General features: G+C 42.0%; 1 protein-coding gene across 1 annotated transcript; it reads left to right on the top strand.

Annotated features, from left to right (window-relative positions):
• Window positions 1-4208: 4208 nt before the first annotated feature.
• LOC124687374 (MADS-box transcription factor 6-like) lies at window positions 4209-11221 on the top strand. The gene is made up of 8 exons (XM_047221165.1): window positions 4209-4390; window positions 7336-7414; window positions 9271-9332; window positions 9439-9538; window positions 10265-10306; window positions 10646-10687; window positions 10817-10980; window positions 11110-11221. The coding sequence occupies exons 1-8, from the start codon at window positions 4209-4211 to the stop codon at window positions 11219-11221; spliced, it is 783 nt and encodes a 260-aa protein (XP_047077121.1).
• The last annotated feature ends 9671 nt before the right edge of the window (window positions 11222-20892 follow it).

Raw genomic sequence — 20892 nt, 5'->3', positions numbered from 1 at the left:
AAGACAAATAAAATACGATGCAAAATCTAAAAGAGATAAGTGAGCTCACAGTGGTATGACCTCCCCAAGCTTAGGTGAGACGCAGTTGTAAGGAGATTCTTCTAAAAAAATACCTCTTAAGCAGCAACCACTATGATGTAACTCTTTTCATCTCCCCGGCAACGGCGCCACAAAATGCCTTGATGATGCTGGGACTCCAAGTGCAGAGTGTTGCAACAGCAAAGTATTTTCCCCATAAGGATGACTCGAGGGTTTAAATCGAACTCTCGACGAACTGAGGAAAGAGTATTATCTTTTCTCTTCTTCTAGCAATCATGCAAAGTAAAGTAAAAGCCTTGTGTCCCCAACTCCACCACGTGGTTGTCAAGCATAATGTTTCGTGTAAGTAAATGAAACACAAGTAATAATAAAGTGAGTAACTAAGTAAAAACAGTAAACCGTTGATTGTTTTGGGTGTTTTGCATGCAAATATGAAAAGTAAATATTTTTGTATTTTCGGAGTAAAATAGTGTAGCAAATAGAAAACAAGATAAAAGCAAGATAACGGTCTTTCTTATAAAAAGTGGACCGGCATTCATGGTTTCAATTGATTATTCTCTCTTTTAAGTTGTAGTGGACAAATAGTAATTCATCAATGACATATGGGGATGCAAAATAATAATACGCATTCATATGGGCATCATATTCTAACATAGAAATGATGCAACACATATGTCTTATACTCCACAAGAAAGGAAAAACTCCATGCAATCTTGTATGAAAAATTAACATAGTATAGCCATAAGTACTTTGACATGATGTTTGAATACTAAATATGCTACCTTGAACAAATAAGCTGATCACTTTTGTCACGTGACGAACATAGCACATGCATTCACTTTATCCCTAGTGAGGCAGCAAAAGAAAAGGCAAAATCATAATAGATCATGAATTTGTTGTCACTATTCAATCACTAAAACCATGCCACTCCATGCTACTCCATCTAATACACACATCACCCCACACACGCTCTTGCATATATGTTGGATCAGAACAAATACTTAAGAACGGGGTACATAATATGCATCTATCAATATATCTTACACATAATACGATCAGAACTCATAGCAAAATATCATAGAATAAGATCCACCACATATGTATTACAAATATGGTCATAATCATGTAGGATAGCTCATATGGCACTAAAAACTATGAAGAACATGCGAGAAATAGATCAAGCTACTGCCACAACCCGTAGACCAGAGGTGGACTACTCCCCCTTGATCATGGTGATGATGATGAAAACGTTGGAGAAGGTGGAGATCCCTCCTGCGGTGATCCCGGCGGAGTTTCCCCTCCAATCTTCTCTGCTGCAGTCCTCTATTTTCGTGTTTCTTTCTCGTACGGCGCTTTCCTGGCGAGAACTCTTCGGGCCATATATATATAGTGATTTTTAGGTCAAAATACATCTGTGGGCATAAGAATCAGGTCAATTGGACGATCGACGGTCGAAAGACCTCGGGTTGCATGCCGTACATGTTTGGGCGCGCCACCTGATGTATTTTGGGCATCAGGCCCATACAGGCCTCCTCCAAATCTCCAGGGCGCTCCTCCTGATGAAAAAGTGATGCTCCAAAAATCCCAGGTCAATTTGACTCTGTATAGGTCTCTGAAAGTGAAAAATACGCAAAACAGGGTTTTCCTGCTCTGCGGAGTTATAAACCAAATAAAGTGGATCATTGGTAAATCCCATGAATCGGTGTAAAACATGTTATTAACATCATATATGTTGCAAATATGTGGGAATTCAATATGATAAAGGACAAAGTTCATGTATGCATTTTACATGCATCACTATGCTAATATACGATTATTTCCTTTTGTTTCAGGTATGCGATCACTATAATAAGTTCATATAAAAAAGGGGCATACCATGCTTTCTACATCTATAAGCAATTTCAAATATTCAATATGCATTAGTATGATCTGGAGAAACCAATTGGGTCATTGCGAGTCCACCATTGCACCATACCTATTTTTTTAGGGACACAAAGGGGCAGGCCAAGTTAGTGTTAATATTGTAAGATTTATTTTGATAAAGTTGATATTGTAAGATTATATAGTCTCTATGTGGTATGATCTTCTCATAAAAATTTCACTTTCTAAGAAATATTGATTAGCCTAGAAAATGTGAACATTTTAGGTATTTATCTTATTTCTAGGTGGCATGTTTAGCTCAAAGAAGTTTCAATTTGCTTAATTTTTTTATTATCTATTTCAGATTATCTTTGTGAAATACTTTTTGTGTTGTTTTCTCAAGTGTGAATCTCTATATATTATGTGGGAAACCACTTCAACTTATGCTAATCATTGATTTTCCTTCAAAATTTCTTATTTGTTTCCAAATTTGTTTTTGAATTTTTATTATATTCTTTGCCCTCTTGAGGACCCTATTGACTGACTTTGTTTCATCTTTTGATCCCTATCAAGTATGTGTTGATGGAAGACATACCTTTTATTTTGCGACACTTGATTCCATTGCGAAAATTGTGGATGGTTTGGTTTGTTTGTTGAAAGCTTGCTCTTTTGGGATTTTATTGTCTCATTCGTTGTTCGTTGTTCAAGTATGTTTGTTCTCAATTTGTATATTTGTTTCTTTTATATAATGTGGAAAACATATTTGTTTTATCACACCTTTTGGCCTTTTTTAAAAAATTGCTGCTTTTTCCAAATTAGATCTTCCTTGGATCTTAAAAGACTTATGCATGCAGTCTTCAATATGTTTTGTTATGTATCTTGCTTGATTTATTTTATCTAATATATAGGGTAGACTCCATCAAATCTTAAAAGTCTAATATATGCATGAAATTGTAACCTCATTTCTAAATACTAAATATCCACATATTTAATGGAGTTTGCCATATGTAGTGTAGTTTCTATAACTACTTTAGACCAAATGGTTTTGGAGACTAAGATGTACATGAATGTTGGTTTAGGTACTTTAGAGACACAATTTATGCTTTTCTCAATTATAGGTGCTCTAACCATGTGCAAACTGGAGCTAAGCTAGGATGTTTGAAGAAGTCTCATCCACGACATGCCAATTCTATGTCACTAGATTATCACCCTATGCCTTCATGAAAAAACTTCAAACCTGCTTGTGGAGATTAATCATTGCTAAAAGTCCTTAATTTTCAACCGTCGTGGTTCTTCTAGAATACTTTCAGGAAAATATCTTTCTCGCAAATTTGAGTAATTTGAGATGTTGCATAATATGTAGATGATATGAAATTATATTCGTAATTCATCACTCCCAAATATGTTAAGATAGGAATTTGTTGAATCTCTATCTCTCAAGTTCACTCATATGCAGTATTGTTGCATTGCAAAGTTTATTTCTACTCGGATTTTGTACAACAATTTTGTGGTTAGCATGGTGCAATTTAGGGTAGTCAATCAAATGTTTACGAAATATAAATCCCAAGCATGTAGGTATTTGCAAACCGGACTAAAGGAACTAGGCTTGGGAGAAGTATGCTATGCGTGTACAAGTACAAGGTACATAGCACCCAACCGCTTTTAGGGTTTAGTACTAGATCAAGCAGATCTTCTTTTTCCAAGGCTTAAGCCGGGAAGTCCCTGCCTCTTTATTTTTGGGGCATCCTCCACCGGAGGAGGGGTGGTCCAAATAGGACCAGTAGGTGGCAACATACATAGTTCGGGTTAAGTCTAGGAGGGCCGGCGTAGGATGGAGCGGCTCTCCTCCTCCCTCGTGTATATTGCACATGGATCCATCACCCCTGCAGAGCGACGTGCATATTTGTGGTGTGGGGGGCGCACCATTGGATCGTTTTGGCCCGTGCTTCCCAGTTAGGGTAAACCTGTGGTAACTGCACTCCAAAGTTACCCTCCTTTAAAAGTCGAGAGAGAGTGAGAGACAGGGATGTGTCAAGAGAGATCGACGCAAGAAACCAGCACGAGCTACAGTAACAGTACCCCCTTTGCTCCCCCTTTTCCTTGCCCTCCACTAATATCCCGCGCCCCCCTCCCCAGCTAGCTCATTATATGACCAGCATCATTGCACAAGCTCAGTCCGTCCTTGTGGGTTAGTAGGTGGCATTAGAAGCACTGGATCGGAGCAAGCTTGCTAGCTAGCTAGAGCTGATCAGTGGTGCTTTCCTTGGTCGATCGAGTGTTCGAAGGAGGAGGAGGAGGAGGAGGAGATCATGGGGAGGGGAAGAGTTGAGCTGAAGCGGATCGAGAACAAGATCAACCGGCAGGTCACCTTCTCCAAGCGTCGCAACGGGCTCCTCAAGAAGGCCTACGAGCTGTCCGTGCTCTGCGACGCCGAGGTCGCGCTCATCATCTTCTCCAGCCGCGGCAAGCTCTACGAGTTCGGCAGCGCAGGGTATAAACATACGCACATACAATTAAGTAACTCGCTCCTGCTGCATCATCCACTAATTCATCTTCCTCGATGTAGATCTGCTGTTTCATTTGCACAATTGCTTGTTTTTGCTCCTCCTGTTTGCTGGTGTTTCCACTCTCTGGCTTTTCCTGGTTTTAAGCAGCACGTTTCGGAGCTACACTTGTAGTTCCTGCGCCTGGCCACACAAAGCTATTTTATTCCTGCTACGTATACTACTGTAGGGGCATGGCGGTGTTCTTATAACCCAGAGAGGTTGATCCCTAACTAGCATGAAACATCTTTTCCGCAGATCTACAAGCCTTACAACCTTTACCTCTTTCTTCCAGCTTCTCCGGAGCAGCCATATCCTCCGTCTTGGCGTGTGTGTGTGTCTTGTGTCAGAGAACGCCTTCATAAATTGCTTAGCTGGTAGAGCTAGGATTGTTTTTGTGTTGAACAATAGAGAAGTCGCGGGGCTGTGAGGGGAAAGGGAAGTATGCTCTTTCTATTTTGATCCCAGGTATTAAAATACTGTGTAAAATGTCCGATTTGGTATTTGTTTTGCCCTAGTCTTGGGTGAGCGCCAGTCGATCTGGCCTGATCTGAGTATGAGGTCATCAATTGGTTCATTGTTCTTCACCCTTCTGCTTCACCTTTCTGTTCGATTTCTTGCTGTGATGCTTACTGAGGGAAAGTTGCTTTGATTTTATTGTATGATTTTATTCTTAAGATATCAAGCTAGATCTAGGTTGTTTGGGAAGACATTTAACTCATAATTTCTGATAAGATCTCCCCCTATAGCTTATCCCTTTTTCTTTCTCAATCTCCTTTCGCTGTCTCTTTTACTTGTCTTTGTCCATTTTCTCTAAGGTTCTCCTCATGTATCCTCAGCTTGGTTTGTGAAGTTTCAGCAAAAGTAACTTAATGTCCTCCTTCCTACAATTGATCTTATTCTCGAGTACGCATCAGTTTCCTCTTATGGTAGTGTAGTCAAAAGATGTCGGAAAGCAATACTAGTCTGCTTTTGTTACCGTGTTTCTTTCCTCATTTTATGCTGGCCTTCAGTCTTTACCGATCCAAAACATTGCTTTCTCTCCCTGTTATTTTTACAATAGCATTTGTTTTTTAAGGAATCTGTAGAATTTTCTTATACTGATGTGGCAGTTCTATTTCCGTTTTTTTTTCCTTCTTTTTTGACAAAATTAAGAATTTCATTGTACATTCCGTAATTCTGACATACAGCTTGGATTAGGGGGAATCTGTTGCGATCTTCTCTTGTGACCAGCATTTATTTTTACTCATGTGGCAGATCTATTTATCTTTTTATGCCTTTTCCTTCTTTCTGTACATTTGGTAAATCGCTCTGATTAGGGAAACCCTTGTGATCTTTCCTCGGGACCAGCTTTGGACAATAACGTTTAATTTTTTCCAAGAAAGGGGGGGGGATAGTTTGGACAATGGTTATAGGTATTGTATATGTAATAGCTTCTGGTTTTTAACTTTTCTAAATGGTACATTTATGCAGAATATCTAATGACACAAATTATTCTTTACTAAATTTCCATGATCGATGGTGGCAATGAGCTAAACTAGATGAATTCCTGAGGTTAAATGAAACAAGTATCTGCTTGTTTTTGCTTTCTTATTAGTTGCAATCTTCTTAGATAGGGCATACACTTTCAGTTCTTCCTTTTATGTTTGTTTTTCATACTTTATGCTTTTTGTGGTTATGTAAAGGCAGGCCTGTGTCTTATGCCTCTCGGTGATAATGGCGCCCCTTAGGGGGCGTTCAATTAAAAATGTATATTAGTAGTATTTCCTTAATATGCTTAGAAACTCACAACATCATGTGCTCTCAAGAAATTAAACGCATAACTGACTCTGACTATAGTATATTTTTATGCTAGAACGAATGATTGCAGGATATAAGGGTACTTTCAAAAAACAATTAACCTTTTCATCCTATGGTACTCATCAAAGGAGACCTAAAGGTTAAAGTCTGGATATACCTTGAGTGTTATCCTTCAGTATCTTGTGCTTAGACCATCAGTTTAGGGTACATACATTCTGCCTCTTATCACATACTGATATTTTTTTCTGCGTTCCGAAATACCTCAATATAGCCAATCAGCAGGCTATTCCTAACAAAAGAAATACAAGTTCTCTTTCTTTGAGTATAAAACTATACTGTATTGTTTCAATAAACAACAGTAGTTTGCTCACAGAATAAATTTCTTTCCTTGCGCTAATATAAGTGTACCTATTTGAATAGTTTCATGATTGATTTATTAATAGTCCATACAAGAAAATAATTGGATATTTATTCTCATATCACTGAAGTTTGTGCATAAATTTCGTATCCTGTTGCATAGTTTTTCTTTTTTTGAGTATATGTGATCACATCCCTAAAGAGTTCTGTGCACCGGCTTGGGGAAATTGTGGATAGTTATAGGATGGAATGTAAATTTACAAGATTAAAATGAAAAATATTCTCATTTGTAATTACCAGCAGGCCTGTTGGATCTGTTAAACTCCATAAGAATTAAGGATTAAAGTTGCTGATGTGAGAGACATTGTTGGGTCCAAAAGCTAATACTCGATAAAACTTGCATGTGTTAGTTCACACTTGTAACTCAAAGCATTTAATTGCACATTTGTACCCCTAATTCTTATATACGTGATAAACTGCTTGTATTGAAAACTGATTTCTTATATACTCCTCATACTTTGTATTCTCCTTAGCAGCCAATTTATTAGCCGGAGTCTTGAAAACTGGGCACACATGAATGTCTTAAATACCACAAGAATATGGAATGTTTCTAATTAACCATCTGAATCAGGAGGCTCTATACTCCAGTCAATTACAAAATTTGATTGCTACTTCAGTATATAAGTTTGAAATTCCATATGTGAGATATTTACATATAAACCAATTTCTTGTGCAGAACAACGAAGACATTAGAAAGATACCAACACTGCTGCTACAATGCTCAAGATTCCAGTAGTGCACTATCTGAAACTCAGGTATGTAAATCCATCCATCTATTTGGCCGTTCTATACGTTTCATCTCATATTTCCTTTTTTGTTTTCCCTAGCCGTATTTTTCGTATATGAATTTTTTCAATACTTATAAACATGGACGTGCTTTGTACTGAATCCTTACCAGATATACAAACTCACATCCATCTTAATTAGCCCATGCTATTTGAAACCAAAGAAAAACAATATCATTGCCTTTTTTTAAACACTCAGTAATTAACATAAGGAGATTTTTCTATGACACCCAGGCTCCAGGGTTTGACACTACATGCCTTGTGTTAATAAATTTTTACATATTTCCATAAAAGGATGTCTTAGATTTTTCTAAACTTGGATGTATCTATACACTAAACAGAGGGAGTATCTAATTTCCACACCTAAACAGAATTACTTGCACGTAGTCCAAAAATTGCATTCCTATATGGTCACGTTTTGTGCATTAATGCTAGTATAGGCATTAACGCAACAAGGTGATAAATATATATGGTAAAAATGACCTCATATCTTATATCTGTGATGTGAATTATAGTCAAATGACGCATCATATTTCATGTGATGCTCATTGGAAAAAATTATTAGTGAAGACCTGAAGATACATTAATCCATCCTAATGATCAACTGATGCTATAATTCAGATAAGTACTAATAACATATATACCCAAAATAGCATAAATGCAAATAAAAAATCAATTATTTTTATATTTTGTAATATATAGTTATGAGATAAAATTTTGGTAAACATATTTTTTCGTATGGGAGCAAAGCTCCAGCCTCTGCATCAATAGATGCACATGTCCAATTTTTTATTAAAAGTATCGAGTAAGTAACGTTTACAATCATGGATCAGGCAAGGTTGATACATGAATCAACCAAAAGAATATGAGGCACATAATCAGGCTACCCATTTTGTATCCTATTAATATACCACTACCAAGTCCTGAGCAACCGTCAGCAGTCGATTGCATCCAATATCCATATCCTTTCTCTGATGCTCCAGAAGGAGTAAAGCCCATAGCTGGATCCAGTGTGTAGCCTGGCGAATAACCTGCAAAAAGTTAGTTCCCTTTTGTTTGTTAAAAATAATATCATTTCGACATCGCCAAATAGACAAACAAAAGGCAGAAACTCCAATACGAATTCTATCTTTGTCTTTCTTCTGCACCATTTTTAACCAATTACTAAACATATTAGTAATATTAGAAGGGGGCGGGATGTTGTATGCAAAATAGACCATGCGCCTCAATATTTTAGCAAAAGGACATGCAAGAAATAAATGATGAATGGTTTCATTAGAGTCACAAAAACATCACTTTTGACACCCATTCCACTTACGTTTAGCCAAACATATATCACCTCAGAAAAAATATATATCACCTCGAAAAATGTAAGACCGGGAATTTAGAGAATGCATAGCATTAGTGCACCTAAGGATGTGTGTCCTTCCGTTCTACTCCATGCTATGTCTGAACTCTTAATTAAAACTGATATATAGTATCTTTAATAGCATCGGGTTACTTTGCTGAGTTTGCTCATCAAACCAGTCATTTCCTTTATCACAAAACACTGAATCACTAATAACTACCAACAAATTTTGTCAATGGGAGTTCAAGGATCCCTCGGTTGTCTTCTATAGTATCAGTGACATGTTGATGCATGACACATGTTATATGCTGCTGCTGCCTCGTACGGATATAAGGGTAGTTCCAAGTCTCCACAAAGATTATCATGTGATGCACTATTGTATGTAGCTAAGACCCTGTCATGCACTATTGTATGTAGCTAAGAGATTTTACGTGTTCTGGTTATTTAACTAAATGTGCTGCATATTTCTTCTCTCAAGAGCTGGTACCAGGAAATGTCAAAGCTGAAGGCAAAATTCGAAGCTTTGCAGCGCACTCAGAGGTTTCATTTCACTTCTAGCTGAACTCCTAATTTGCACGATGTACATCCGAAAGTGTCCGAAATACATATTTGCACTACTGATCTTCATATTTATTTATTTGAACAGACACTTGCTTGGTGAGGACCTTGGACCGCTCAGCGTGAAAGAACTGCAGCAGCTGGAGAAACAGCTAGAATGTTCTCTGTCACAAGCCAGACAGCGAAAGGTTCAAATATATTCAACTCCTATTTTACCCATCCGTTTTAATTTTTAAACCAACTGCCATGACATGCAATCTAGCAACTACTGGATCTATTGACAGAACTCAGCTCGCAACAGCAGAGCGTAGTGCAGTCCAATATCTCAACAGAATATCACATTGCTTGCTTTTGTGCATATGTTGGTCAATTTAAAATCAAACAAATGGGTAATTCTTTGTTACACATTTATAAGATATAAGAATGCAATGATGTTAATTTTATTGCACCTAGATTGCATATATTAGCAAGGTGGTGACTGGTCAAAGCTTCGTCTTATTAAGTCGGGTTGTCGTTTCCGAGATCTATGTTGCACATAGTGCGTTTTCCTTTATGGTGTGGTGATCAATGTGTCGAGGGTTTGTGGTTGTAAGAGTTGCATGCTATGGGAGTAGTTCACATGTTGTTTTGTTGTAACGGTCTTCACACGGTTTTTCTTTAATTAACTGAGTACTTTTTTCTTAATTAATTGACAAGGGCAAAACTTGTGTTCCCGTTTCATAAAAAGGTCTTATATTTTGTGACGCAAAGACTAGTACATACATGATCAAATAATAACCATTTCAACAAGTACACATACGGGACTGTCACAAAGTTCTCAAACCGAATACATCTTTATTTGATGGTTATTGCTAACTAGTTATTTTTTTCACGAAGCACTAATAGTTCAACGTATTGACCCACATTATCCGCAGACACAACTTATGATGGAGCAAGTGGAGGAGCTTCGCAGGAAGGTAACATATAAACCTGTATATTTCGTGCTCGAGTCTTCCACAGCTTTCAGTCAATGTATAGAAGCATGGGCGTACGTCTGCAGTATGGCTCTAGGAGTGTTATCTACTACTAGTATTCTACTGCTTCTCTATACGCATTACCGCGCCGTAGGTTTGCTAAATGTACTGTAGCGGGCTACGAGATAACGCAAGCGCATTTGGTAGCTAGAGGTTTTGACTCTGCATACTCCTCATGGGCCCAGCTTGCACGTTCCTGTGGCAGATATCCTTGCTTTCACAACAGGCTCTACCGATATTTATAACATTTGCATTTGACTGTACGAACTCTACCATACGCAGGAGCGTCAGTTGGGAGAAATCAATAGGCAACTCAAGCACAAGGTTATTAATGTACACCTATTATACTGCACTCATAATGCTGAGAAAAAAGTGACTACTAGTCTACGACGCATGCATTTTCTTTTTCAATTATTAACCTTTGGCTTTCCTTTTTGGTTGCTGATCGTGTAGCTGGACGCTGAAGGCAGCAGCAGCAACAGCTTCAGGGCGATGCAACAGATCACCTGGGCTGCCGGCACCGTCGTCGATGAAGGCGCCGGCGCATATCACATGCACCACCAGCAGCAGCCTAATCACTCCGCTGCTATGGACTGTGAACCCACTCTGCAAATTGGGTACCCACGACCACCTTACATCCAACTGTTCATGCATGCATTGCACTGGGCATGTGAGCTGAACATTCATCTAGATGCTGAGATGCAGGACAAACATAAGAACTGATCATTTTTCTGTATATATACCAGGTATCCTCATCAGTTTGCGGCGGCTGAACAGGCAGCCAACAATATTCCGAGGAGCAGCGCTCCTGGAGGGGAGAACAACTTCATGCTGGGCTGGGTTCTTGGAGCTAACTAGCTGCAGCTAGCAGCTGGTCACTTGCCATCGATCGGCCCAAACTTGAGAAGCTAATAAAATGCGTGTTCTGCTTCTGCATGCTCCACATGAGCAGCGTGACGCGTGCCCACCCACCTGGTCTGGTGCTCGCGTGCCCCTTTATTTTCAGTCCTTGTTTGTGTGTAAGAACCGAAGAACTACCTACTTCTACGTTTTGATTATTTGAACTATGTATCTTGCAAGTTGTAAGCTGCTCGTGCGTTATGCTGCCAAGTTTATATAGGTTCAAGCTCATTATGGTGACGCCATGCACATGCATGAATCCACATGAAAACATAATATTTGGAAAAGTACTGAAATCTGAACTACTCCTAGGGAAAAGATGAAGCACATATCAATTATATATATGCGTGTTGTGGTAGTGCACAAATGAGTAGTTGTGTCAATAAATACTGAACCCCGGCCACCCCCAACCAAGAATACACTCAATAAACAGAACCTCCTCGTTCTGAATTATAAGAACTTTTGTATATTTCAATGTAGATTTTCTTCGAACTAAAAGGAGTACTCAAATATGTCTAGATACATACGATTTAGTGTAGATGCTAAGTGCAACTGGTATCTTCCTGATATTAATATATTTTTTAATCGAAAAAAGATACGTACGATTTAGAAAAAACTGAACATCTTATAATTTGGAATGATCGATAATAAACATTTGGGGTATATGCAATGTGAATGTTTACTTTGTGCACCTTTCTTGTCAGGGGACAACAAGCAATGCTCACCTTTAATTGAACACATCACATTCCAAATGTGCCGTTGAGTACTTCAGTAATGACAACGGCATACCAAAGGCTTGTAACTGTTCCTTTCCAGAATATGGTGCAAAATTATTGTAGTACTGCACAATTGGAATCAAAACTTGCCGCAATAAATTGTCAGGTAGAATGTCAGTATGCACTCTTCCCTCCTCGGTTTATTGGTGCGTGTGCATTTAATGAAATCTTGAAACAATCATATTGATCAGCTTGTTGTCTTTATCTCATGCGGATCAGCACGCGCAACGTAGCTTTGAGTGACAGATATGCATGACCATCTTGATCACAGGCTGATCGTGATGTGCTCCTGCTTCTGTTGAGTGAGATGGTTCCAGCTGACTAATCAGATGCTGCGCGTTCTGGTTCCAACTGGATTGAAAATGTTTGTCTGCTTTCAATAGCACATTTTTTCTATAAGATGTCTCTTTCCGAAAAGTGGAGTACAACTCTAGCCGCTGCATCAATTGATGCGCACATCTATTTTGTTACCGAGTTCATCATCATATAATTAAGGTTAATACATGATTTAACCAACGAACGAAAAAGATGAAGCACATAGCATCTATATGCATTTTGTAGTCTACTACTATGTCGCCAGTCATCTCAGCTGAATATATCCTGAGAGAACCGTCACAAAATGGTTGCATCATGAAACCATAAGCTCCAGATAATCCGACGGGATGAGAATGGCCATGACAATGAGAGACGAGTGATGAACTGATGATTGATATTGTGACTAGGGAGAATGAGAGAGTGGGTGATCTCCGCACAATTGTAATGACATGAATGTGAATTCAAGCCAGTGATCACCCGGGAAATGTTAATGACTAGTTAGCCTGCATTGACATGAATGCTAATGCAAACCAGCGATTATATAGTGATGGAAGTGGTCACGAAGATGGCATTGACATGCATGTCAACGACATGCCAGTGATCACTTAACTAATGGTTGTGGTCATCGAGTTTGGACTGATACAAAATCGGATCTACACATGCAAATAGTTACCCTAGATGCTCAAATCGAAATTTTCGAACAACAATGGAGGCTTTTGGCGAACTTCTAGTGCTCAATGATGCATGGATTGGGCCCGCTGGGGTTGGAGAAGTTGTGGAATGGGCCGCCACCGCAACTATTGCCTTTCCCTTCCCCTTCGTGTTTGATGCCCTCATCGCAGTGGACATCAATGAAACCGGTTCCATAGATGGTGTTGTTACCTAGGGAGCCACCGGTTCCATTGATGTGTGCATGCATGGCAATATAAGTATTGGCCGACTCAAGAAGGGACCAAAATGGGAAAATATGTGTTTAGAGTCATTTCCCCCTTCTTGGTCGCTAGACTAGGCAGGGTGGCAGATGCGGCGATAGAGGAGGAGAATCTATCTGTGTGACCATTGGATACATTCTGAGAGCGGGAGAGTGTGGATTCATGAATACAGTTACAATGATGGGAGGATTTATGGCTGATGCGGGCGGTCTCTCCACATGTGTGTCCTTATGCATGTAACGAGGTGTGTCACGCCCTGCTGGGCCTGGCCCGATGGAAATGTCTAAATAAAAGGGAATCTCATGGACATTATGCATAATTGTGGTTGTAGCCCTCTTGAATATTGGTGGTCAACTCAAAATTAAGAGAAGTCCCTCCTTAATAGTGTCCTATTTGGGCGCACGGAGGATAGTGATAACTGGTTCCAACCTTGCCGTGGGGGGGGGGGGGGAACTGGAGCGACGGAGCTATCAGCAACCCAACGGTTCTCTGGAAACATAAAAAAATTATCATAGGCCCTTAGCCCTATTTAATTTTCATTAAATATGTTGGATTACGCAGCAGAAAACAAAAAATTCTAACTTAACACGAACCCTAATATGTCCAAGATCTATCCATGTGGTAATGCAGTAACGGAGGTGATATCAGTGGCGTGCCCTCATAGACCGATTGCGGTTAACGTTCCGCTAGAACATGGTTGATGTAGACGACCAGTCGCCGCGGACCAAAGGGTCATGAAGAAGTCATCTCCCTGACGTCAAGTGATGCAGATGCATCACCTCGTAGTTTCGCACACGTACGATGCTCAACGACACTCCCGGCTCCGATCCAACGAAGTTGCGGAAGTACATATTTGCTTCCACGTACAGGGTGGAGTTGTCTCCCTCTCTATGCAGTTCTTCGGGGAACCGCACATAGAAAAAAACTAGAGAGGGATATTTCTCTATTTAATTGTGTATTTAATTTGCCCCTATGGGTCTCTTTATATAGGGGGCAAAGGGGGCAAGGGGGACAAAAGAAGAGGAGGTGGAGAGGGAGTCGACCGTCCCTTGGCCGGGCCGCGCGCCGGGCTCTCCCCACTCCCGCCCCTTCCGGCCCCGGGTGGGCCAGCCCACTTGGCCCGGCTGGCCACCCCTCCATTTTCCCTCATGGGCCCCTTCCATATGGGGGCCAATAATGGTAAGTAAGCCTTTTTTTTGTTAATGAAAAATAATATTTTTATTAAAGTAAATATATTTTAATATATTTTTTCATTTTATCGATATATTAAACATATCACTTAATTGCCATTTGTTTGAGACACCTCCAGAACTATTCCGAACAACTTTCGGACAACTCTGGAATCCTATTCCAGATATATCTGTTAACTCTGATGACTCCAAAACTATCTCGAGTTTCGTTAAACCCTTAAGTGTCTTACCCATTGGTTCAGGAATATCATAGCCATGATCCGGTACTACGTCACTGGTCATATGATCACTAGGGGGGTCTAGATAACCATTACGATCCCTATGTATGCCACAAACCTATGATCGTCGTTTCAACCTTTTGCATTGAGTTTTGTTCATTCGATACCGACACTCGTCCAACACATGATCACCGGTATCTCGATACCTAGTTCGGTCTCGTTACCGACAAGGTTGTTTCAACTTGTTCACATGTGGTTGGAGCATCTCCACCGACGCTCCCAATAGCGCCCCCGATCGCATTTTGGGGGCCGGCGTCGGCAATAGGCTCACACCAGCGCCAGGCGCTTTTTCGAGTCCAATAGAAGTGTCGGCAACCCCGTGCCGGCGTCTTGGCGAAGGGCGCGAATCGGGCGCGCCGGCGCCTCGCGGGACGAAAAATTTGTGCGTGGGAGCCGCCTATCACCACACATTCCAAAAATATACATCTTTTCCACCAAAACCCCTTCCCCTCCGCCGCTCATTTCTCCCGTCCTCCACTCCATCTCCCATCCAGGCTCCAACCCGAAAAATCCTCGATGTCGCCATGCCGCCGAAGAGAAAAGCTCCGGCGAAGGAAGTGAGGGCGCCGACGAAGGGGCCACCAAAGCCGCGCACCATGTCGCCGAAGGAGAAACCGAAAACCATGTCGCAGGAGGCGTGCACTAGTGGAAACGGGGCCTTTTGCACCGGTTGGTATGGGCCATATGCACCGGATGGCCATCCGGTGCAAACCATCCGGTGCAAAAGGCCCCCCCCCCTTTTGCACCGGTTCACTTACGAACCGGTGCTAAAGGGGTCACCACGTGGCAGGCTGTGGGGCGCTCGGCGGGGGAGCTTTTGCACCGGTTCGTAATACGAACCGGTGCAAAAGGGTTGTGCCGCGGCAGAGACTCTGCCCCATTCGAAAACACGGTATAATATTAATATGCAGACAATTCAAATATATATAGGAAACCATTATATTACATATATCGATCAAAGTGACACACGTTCATGCATATATATATATATATATATATATATATATATATATATATATATATATATATATATATATATATATGTCTACATCAACTTTGATATTGGATGTTGGCCACATAGTGTTCTCCGTCTGGAGCTATGACTTGCTCAAGTAAGAATCCCGCCAGTTCTTCTTGAATTGCTCATACACGCTCAGTTGCTAGAAGACCATCCCGCAACTGTTCGATCTAATAATTTGAAGAAGGTACGGTGGTCAATATATATATGTGTGTGTATGTGAATGAAACACAAGGTGATAAAATAAAGCCATGAATGTTGTTTAATTACTTACATCAAGTTGTTCCAAAATGTCCCTCACATGGTGGATATTCTGGCGGATGAACTCGCAAACGTAGAACCCGCATAAATTATTCCCGTCCTCTTGCCTCAAGCACTTTACGAGAACAAAGTTCAATCAAAATAATATATATATAATCAAGGATGATAATAATGGTATTGAAACTAGAATCAAAGAGATGCGCGGCCTAGCCAGTAGTACTTACCGGTACATGTTTTATTCGAAGTTCTTTATTCTTTAAACCCGGAGCTTTGTTGGTGAACCGTTTTCAAGCCTTGTGGAGGATATCAGCCATGTCCCCCCATGCCTCAAGGGGTTTACTCTTCGAGTCCATGACTTCTACTATCCCGGTGTCGGGTTCAATGACTAGCAGGATATAGTGAAACCTGCGGACACACACATATATATATGCATGGAGTAAGCGAAAAAGATTTAATATGTGAAGACAGTAACACTCACGCGAAGTTGTAAGGAAATAGTATTGCCCTTTTGTAAGAGTTTTTCCTTAAGACATATACCAAGTTATTCTCCGTGTCCTTGGGAGAGTTGTCGACAGTATACCCATTCACGGTATATGGGTCAACTAACAAATATAATATTGAATTTGAATAAAGTACTTATGAATATGAATCAAAGTAACTAAATTTTTTCTAACACATACATATTCAAATTGTCTAACACAACTAAATTGTCTAACACAAATTTCCTAACTACATTGTCTAACACAAATCTAATTTAAACCTAACTAATTTTCTAACTAAATTTTCCATCTAAATAAACCTAACTACATATTCAAATTTTCTAACACAAATTTTCTAACTAAATTATCTAACACAAATTTGCTAACACAAATTTCCTAAATACATTGTCTAACACAAATCTAATTTAAACCTAACTAATTTTCTAACTAAATTTTCCATCTAAATAAACCTAACTACATATTCAAATTTAAACCTAATTTAAACCTAAATATGAACTAATTAAAAAAAACAAAAGAGGCAGGGGGCCGGGCGGCGTCTCACCTCGAGCGGCTGGCGCAGGAGGGCGGGCGGCGCAGGAGGGCGGGCGGCGCAGAGGCGGGCGGGCGAGCGGTGGAGGGGCCGGCCGGGCGGCGGCGGCGCGGAAGGAGGCGAGGGCGCCGGGCGGGCGGCCGGCGCGCGGACGCGCGCGAGAGGGGAAGGGAGGCGGGCGGCGCGCTCGGGCGGAGAAGGCGCGGGAGGAGGCAGCGCGGACGGCGGCGGCGGTGGGAGGAGTCGGCGGCGGCGGGAGGAGGCGGCGCGGACGGTGGCGGCGGCGGGCGGAGAGGGCGCGGAAAATTTCGGCAGCCTGACGGCGTCTTCCTTCTCCTCGCGCGCAGTCGATTTGGGGAAGAAGAGGAGCGCCGCGGGAGTTATAAATCCAGACCCTTTTGCACCGGTTCGTGGCTGGAACCGGTGCAAAAGACCCTTTTGCACCGGTTCCAGCCACGAACCGGTGCAAAAGGGCGAAATTTTGGCTGCAATTTTTTTGCCTTCTTCCCGCCTTTTTTTCCTGTTTCGCGCGGGATCGAGTTCCCGCCACGACGCCGCGCGGGACATTTTCCCGCCACGACGCCGCGCGGGATATTTTCCCGCCACGACGCCGCGCGGGATATTTTCCCGCCACGACGCCGCGCGGGATATTTTCCCGCCACGACGGTGCCGCGCGGGTATTTCCCGCCACGACGCCGCGCGGGTATTTCCCGCCACGACGCCGCACGTTATATTTTCCCGCCACGACGCTCTCTATAAATAGTACGCCCCCGTGTCTCCCATTTCACTCATCACTGAACCCTGGCCCATTGCACAATGCCTCCAAAGCCGCACCCGCCGCCGGTGGAGGTAGACCCGCAGCTCGCGGAGATAGAGGAGTGGGAGGAGCTGCAGCAGCAGCTGTGGCAGGAGGCGGCAGCCAGGAGGGCAGCAGCGGATGAGGTGGACCCGCAGCTCGCAGAGATAGAGGAGTGGGAGGAGGCGGCGCTAGCGGCTACCATAGAAGCATTTGAGAGGCAGAGTCTCCAGGAGCTGCATAAGCGGCCGCGTGTGGCGGATCTGGATAGTGAGGAGATGCATAAGCATCGTTGTGAGGAGGAGTTGCGGCAGGAGGCGGCAGCTAGGAGGGCAGCAGCGGATGCGCGGAAGAACTAGTAGAAGTTGTTATTTTAGTTTAAATTTAGTTAATGTTAAATTTCAATAAAGCCGTGTTGTCGTTGTTTTAGTTTAAGTTTAGTTAACGTATCTTGTTAAATTTCAATAAAGTCGTTGTCGTTTTATCCCGGTTAATGGCTGGAACCGGTGCTAAAGACGGTTGATTAGTTTATATACCCCTTTTATCCCGGTTACTGGCTGGAACCGGTGATAAAGATGGTGGATTAGTTTATATATCCTTTTATCTCGGTTCCTGGCTGGAACCGGTGCTAAAGATGGGGGGGCTAAATCTGGGGGAGGCTTATCTGTTATTTGCCTTATCTGGGGTGGTTTCATATGGGGGGAGTGGATTATCTGGAGGCACACACCGCTATATATAGCCCCTCCGGGGAGAGTAGAGAGAACAAAGAGAGAAGATGCAACGACCAAGAAGGAAAGAGCCTCTCCGGCGAAGTTTCTCGAAGATGTCTTAGATGGCTGGCCGTCTTAGACATCTTCGGAAACTTCGCCCGAGAACTCTTCCCGCAAGCTGCTAGTATACACCCAACAAACAGTAGCTCAGGGTAAGGAGGGGAGAGCATAGAGAGCTTCCAGGGAGCTGGTATATAACCCGATGACGGCGACCTCGAAGGAAAGAGCCTCTCCGGCGGAGTTTCTCGAAGATGTCTTAGATGGACGGCCGTCTTAGACATCTTCGGAAGCTCCGCCCGAGTAACTCTTCCCGCAAGTCCCGCTCGGAAGCTGCTAGTATACACCCAACAACCAGTAGCTGAGGATAAATTTCCAAACATGTGTATCTAGAAAAATAATAAACTTGGATAATTGCATTTAGTTCAAACGACCAATGTTACTGATACATATCACAACAAACGCTTCACAATATGAGCTCAAGGTACAGGATAATAATTAATACATTATGATCGCTTCGACCGTAACCATGGAGTATCTTCAGCATTTAACGCGATGGTTGGATCAATGTTCACAGTGAAGGGCGGAATTTCAGCAAACTTATTATAATCTTCTGACATGTCTGTCTTGTCCTCGACTCCCACGATGGTTCTTTTCCCTGAAAGAACTATGTGACGCTTTGGCTCATCGGATGAGCTCGTTTCCTTATGTTTTCTTTTCTTCGGTCTAGAGGACATGTCCTTCACATAGAAAACCTGAGCCACATCATTGGCTAGGACGAATGGTTCGTCTTTGTAACCAAGATTGTTGAGATCCACTGTTGTCATTCCGTACAGCTGGTCTACCTTTACCTCTTTTCCATCCAGCTTGAACCATTTGCACCGAAATAAAGGGACCTTAAAAGAAGGTCCATAGTCAAGTTCCCATATCTCCTCTATGTAACCATAATATTTGTCCTTTTTCCCACTGCTAGTGTTTGTTACATCAATGCGGACACCACTGTTTTGGTTGGTGCTCTTTTTATCTTGGGCGAACGTGTAGAAGGTATTTCCATTTATCTCGTACCCCGGAAAGTCACTATAGTCGAAGATGGTGACCCGGCCAACATGTACAACTGATCTACAATATCGTTGTTATTAATGAGATGTTCTCGGAGCCAACCGCCGAATGTCTGCATATGTTTATGCATAATCCAGTCTTCAGACTGCCCCAGATGTTCGGAGCGTACAATATTCTTGTGATCAGTGATATACGGGGCCACCAAGGTGGAACTTTGTAGAACTGTGTAGTGTGCTTGAGTGAAAGAAATGCCGTCCCTACATATCATTGATTTCCTTCCTAGCGTGCCTTTTCCACTTAGTCTCCCCTCATGTCGCGATTCAGGAACACCAATCGACTTAAGGTCAGGAATGAAGTCAACACAGAACTCGATGACCTCCTCTGTTCCATAGCCCTTGGAGACGCTTCCTTCTGGCCTAGCACGGTTATGAACATATTTCTTTAAGACCCTCATGAACCTCTCGAAGGGGAACATATTGTGTAGAAAGACAGGACCGAGGATGGCAATCTCTTCGACAAGGTGAACCAGGAGATGTGTCATAATATTGAAGAAAGATGGTGGAAACACCAACTCAAAGCTAACAAGACATTGCACCACATCCTTCCGTAACCTTGGAAGACTAGCTGGATCGATTACCTTCCGAGATATCGCATTAAGGAATGCACATAGCTTCACAATGGGTATTCGAACATTTTCCGACGTAAGTCCCCTCAATGCAACCGGAAGCAATCGCGTCATAATAATGTGGCGGTCATGCGACTTCAGGTTTTGGAATTTTTTCTCCGCCATATTTATAATTCCCTTTATATTTGATGAGAATCCAGATGGCACCTTGATACCTGTAAAGGACTTCAAAAAAGATATCCTTCTCTGCTTTGGTAAGAGCGTAGTCGGCAGGACTTAAGCGACTCCCCGTATCCTTGTAATCCTGTTCTTGCTTGTCTTTTGGGACTTTCATACGATACTCGGTCCTCCCGTGCTTCTGGTGTATCTTTTGTCTTCCCATACACGCCTAAGAAGCCTAGCAGGTTCACGCAAAGATTCTTCGTCACGTGCATCACGTTGATTGAAGAGCGGACCTCTAGGACTTTCCAATAGGGTAGATCCCAAAATATAGATTTTTTCTTCCACATGGGTGCGTGTCCGGTAACGATGTCATTCGGAACAGATTGACCGCCAGGACCCTTTCCAAAGATTACTTTTATGT

The sequence above is a fragment of the Lolium rigidum genome, chromosome 2, assembly GCF_022539505.1.
Source record: "Lolium rigidum isolate FL_2022 chromosome 2, APGP_CSIRO_Lrig_0.1, whole genome shotgun sequence".
NCBI classification, from domain to species: Eukaryota; Viridiplantae; Streptophyta; class Magnoliopsida; order Poales; family Poaceae; genus Lolium; species Lolium rigidum.
This window is presented reverse-complemented; position numbering and strand designations above follow the sequence as displayed.

What these genes read in the sequence shown, in the direction of transcription:
- LOC124687374 (XM_047221165.1), top strand. Translation starts at nt 4,209, where the DNA reads ATGGGGAGGGGAAGAGTTGAGCTGAAGCGGATCGAGAACAAGATCAAC. An exon ending in GTGCACTATCTGAAACTCAG is followed by an intron (nt 7,415 to 9,270) that starts GTATGTAAATCC and finishes TCTTCTCTCAAG; the next exon opens with AGCTGGTACCAGGAAATGTC. An exon ending in ATAGGCAACTCAAGCACAAG is followed by an intron (nt 10,688 to 10,816) that starts GTTATTAATGTA and finishes CTGATCGTGTAG; the next exon opens with CTGGACGCTGAAGGCAGCAG.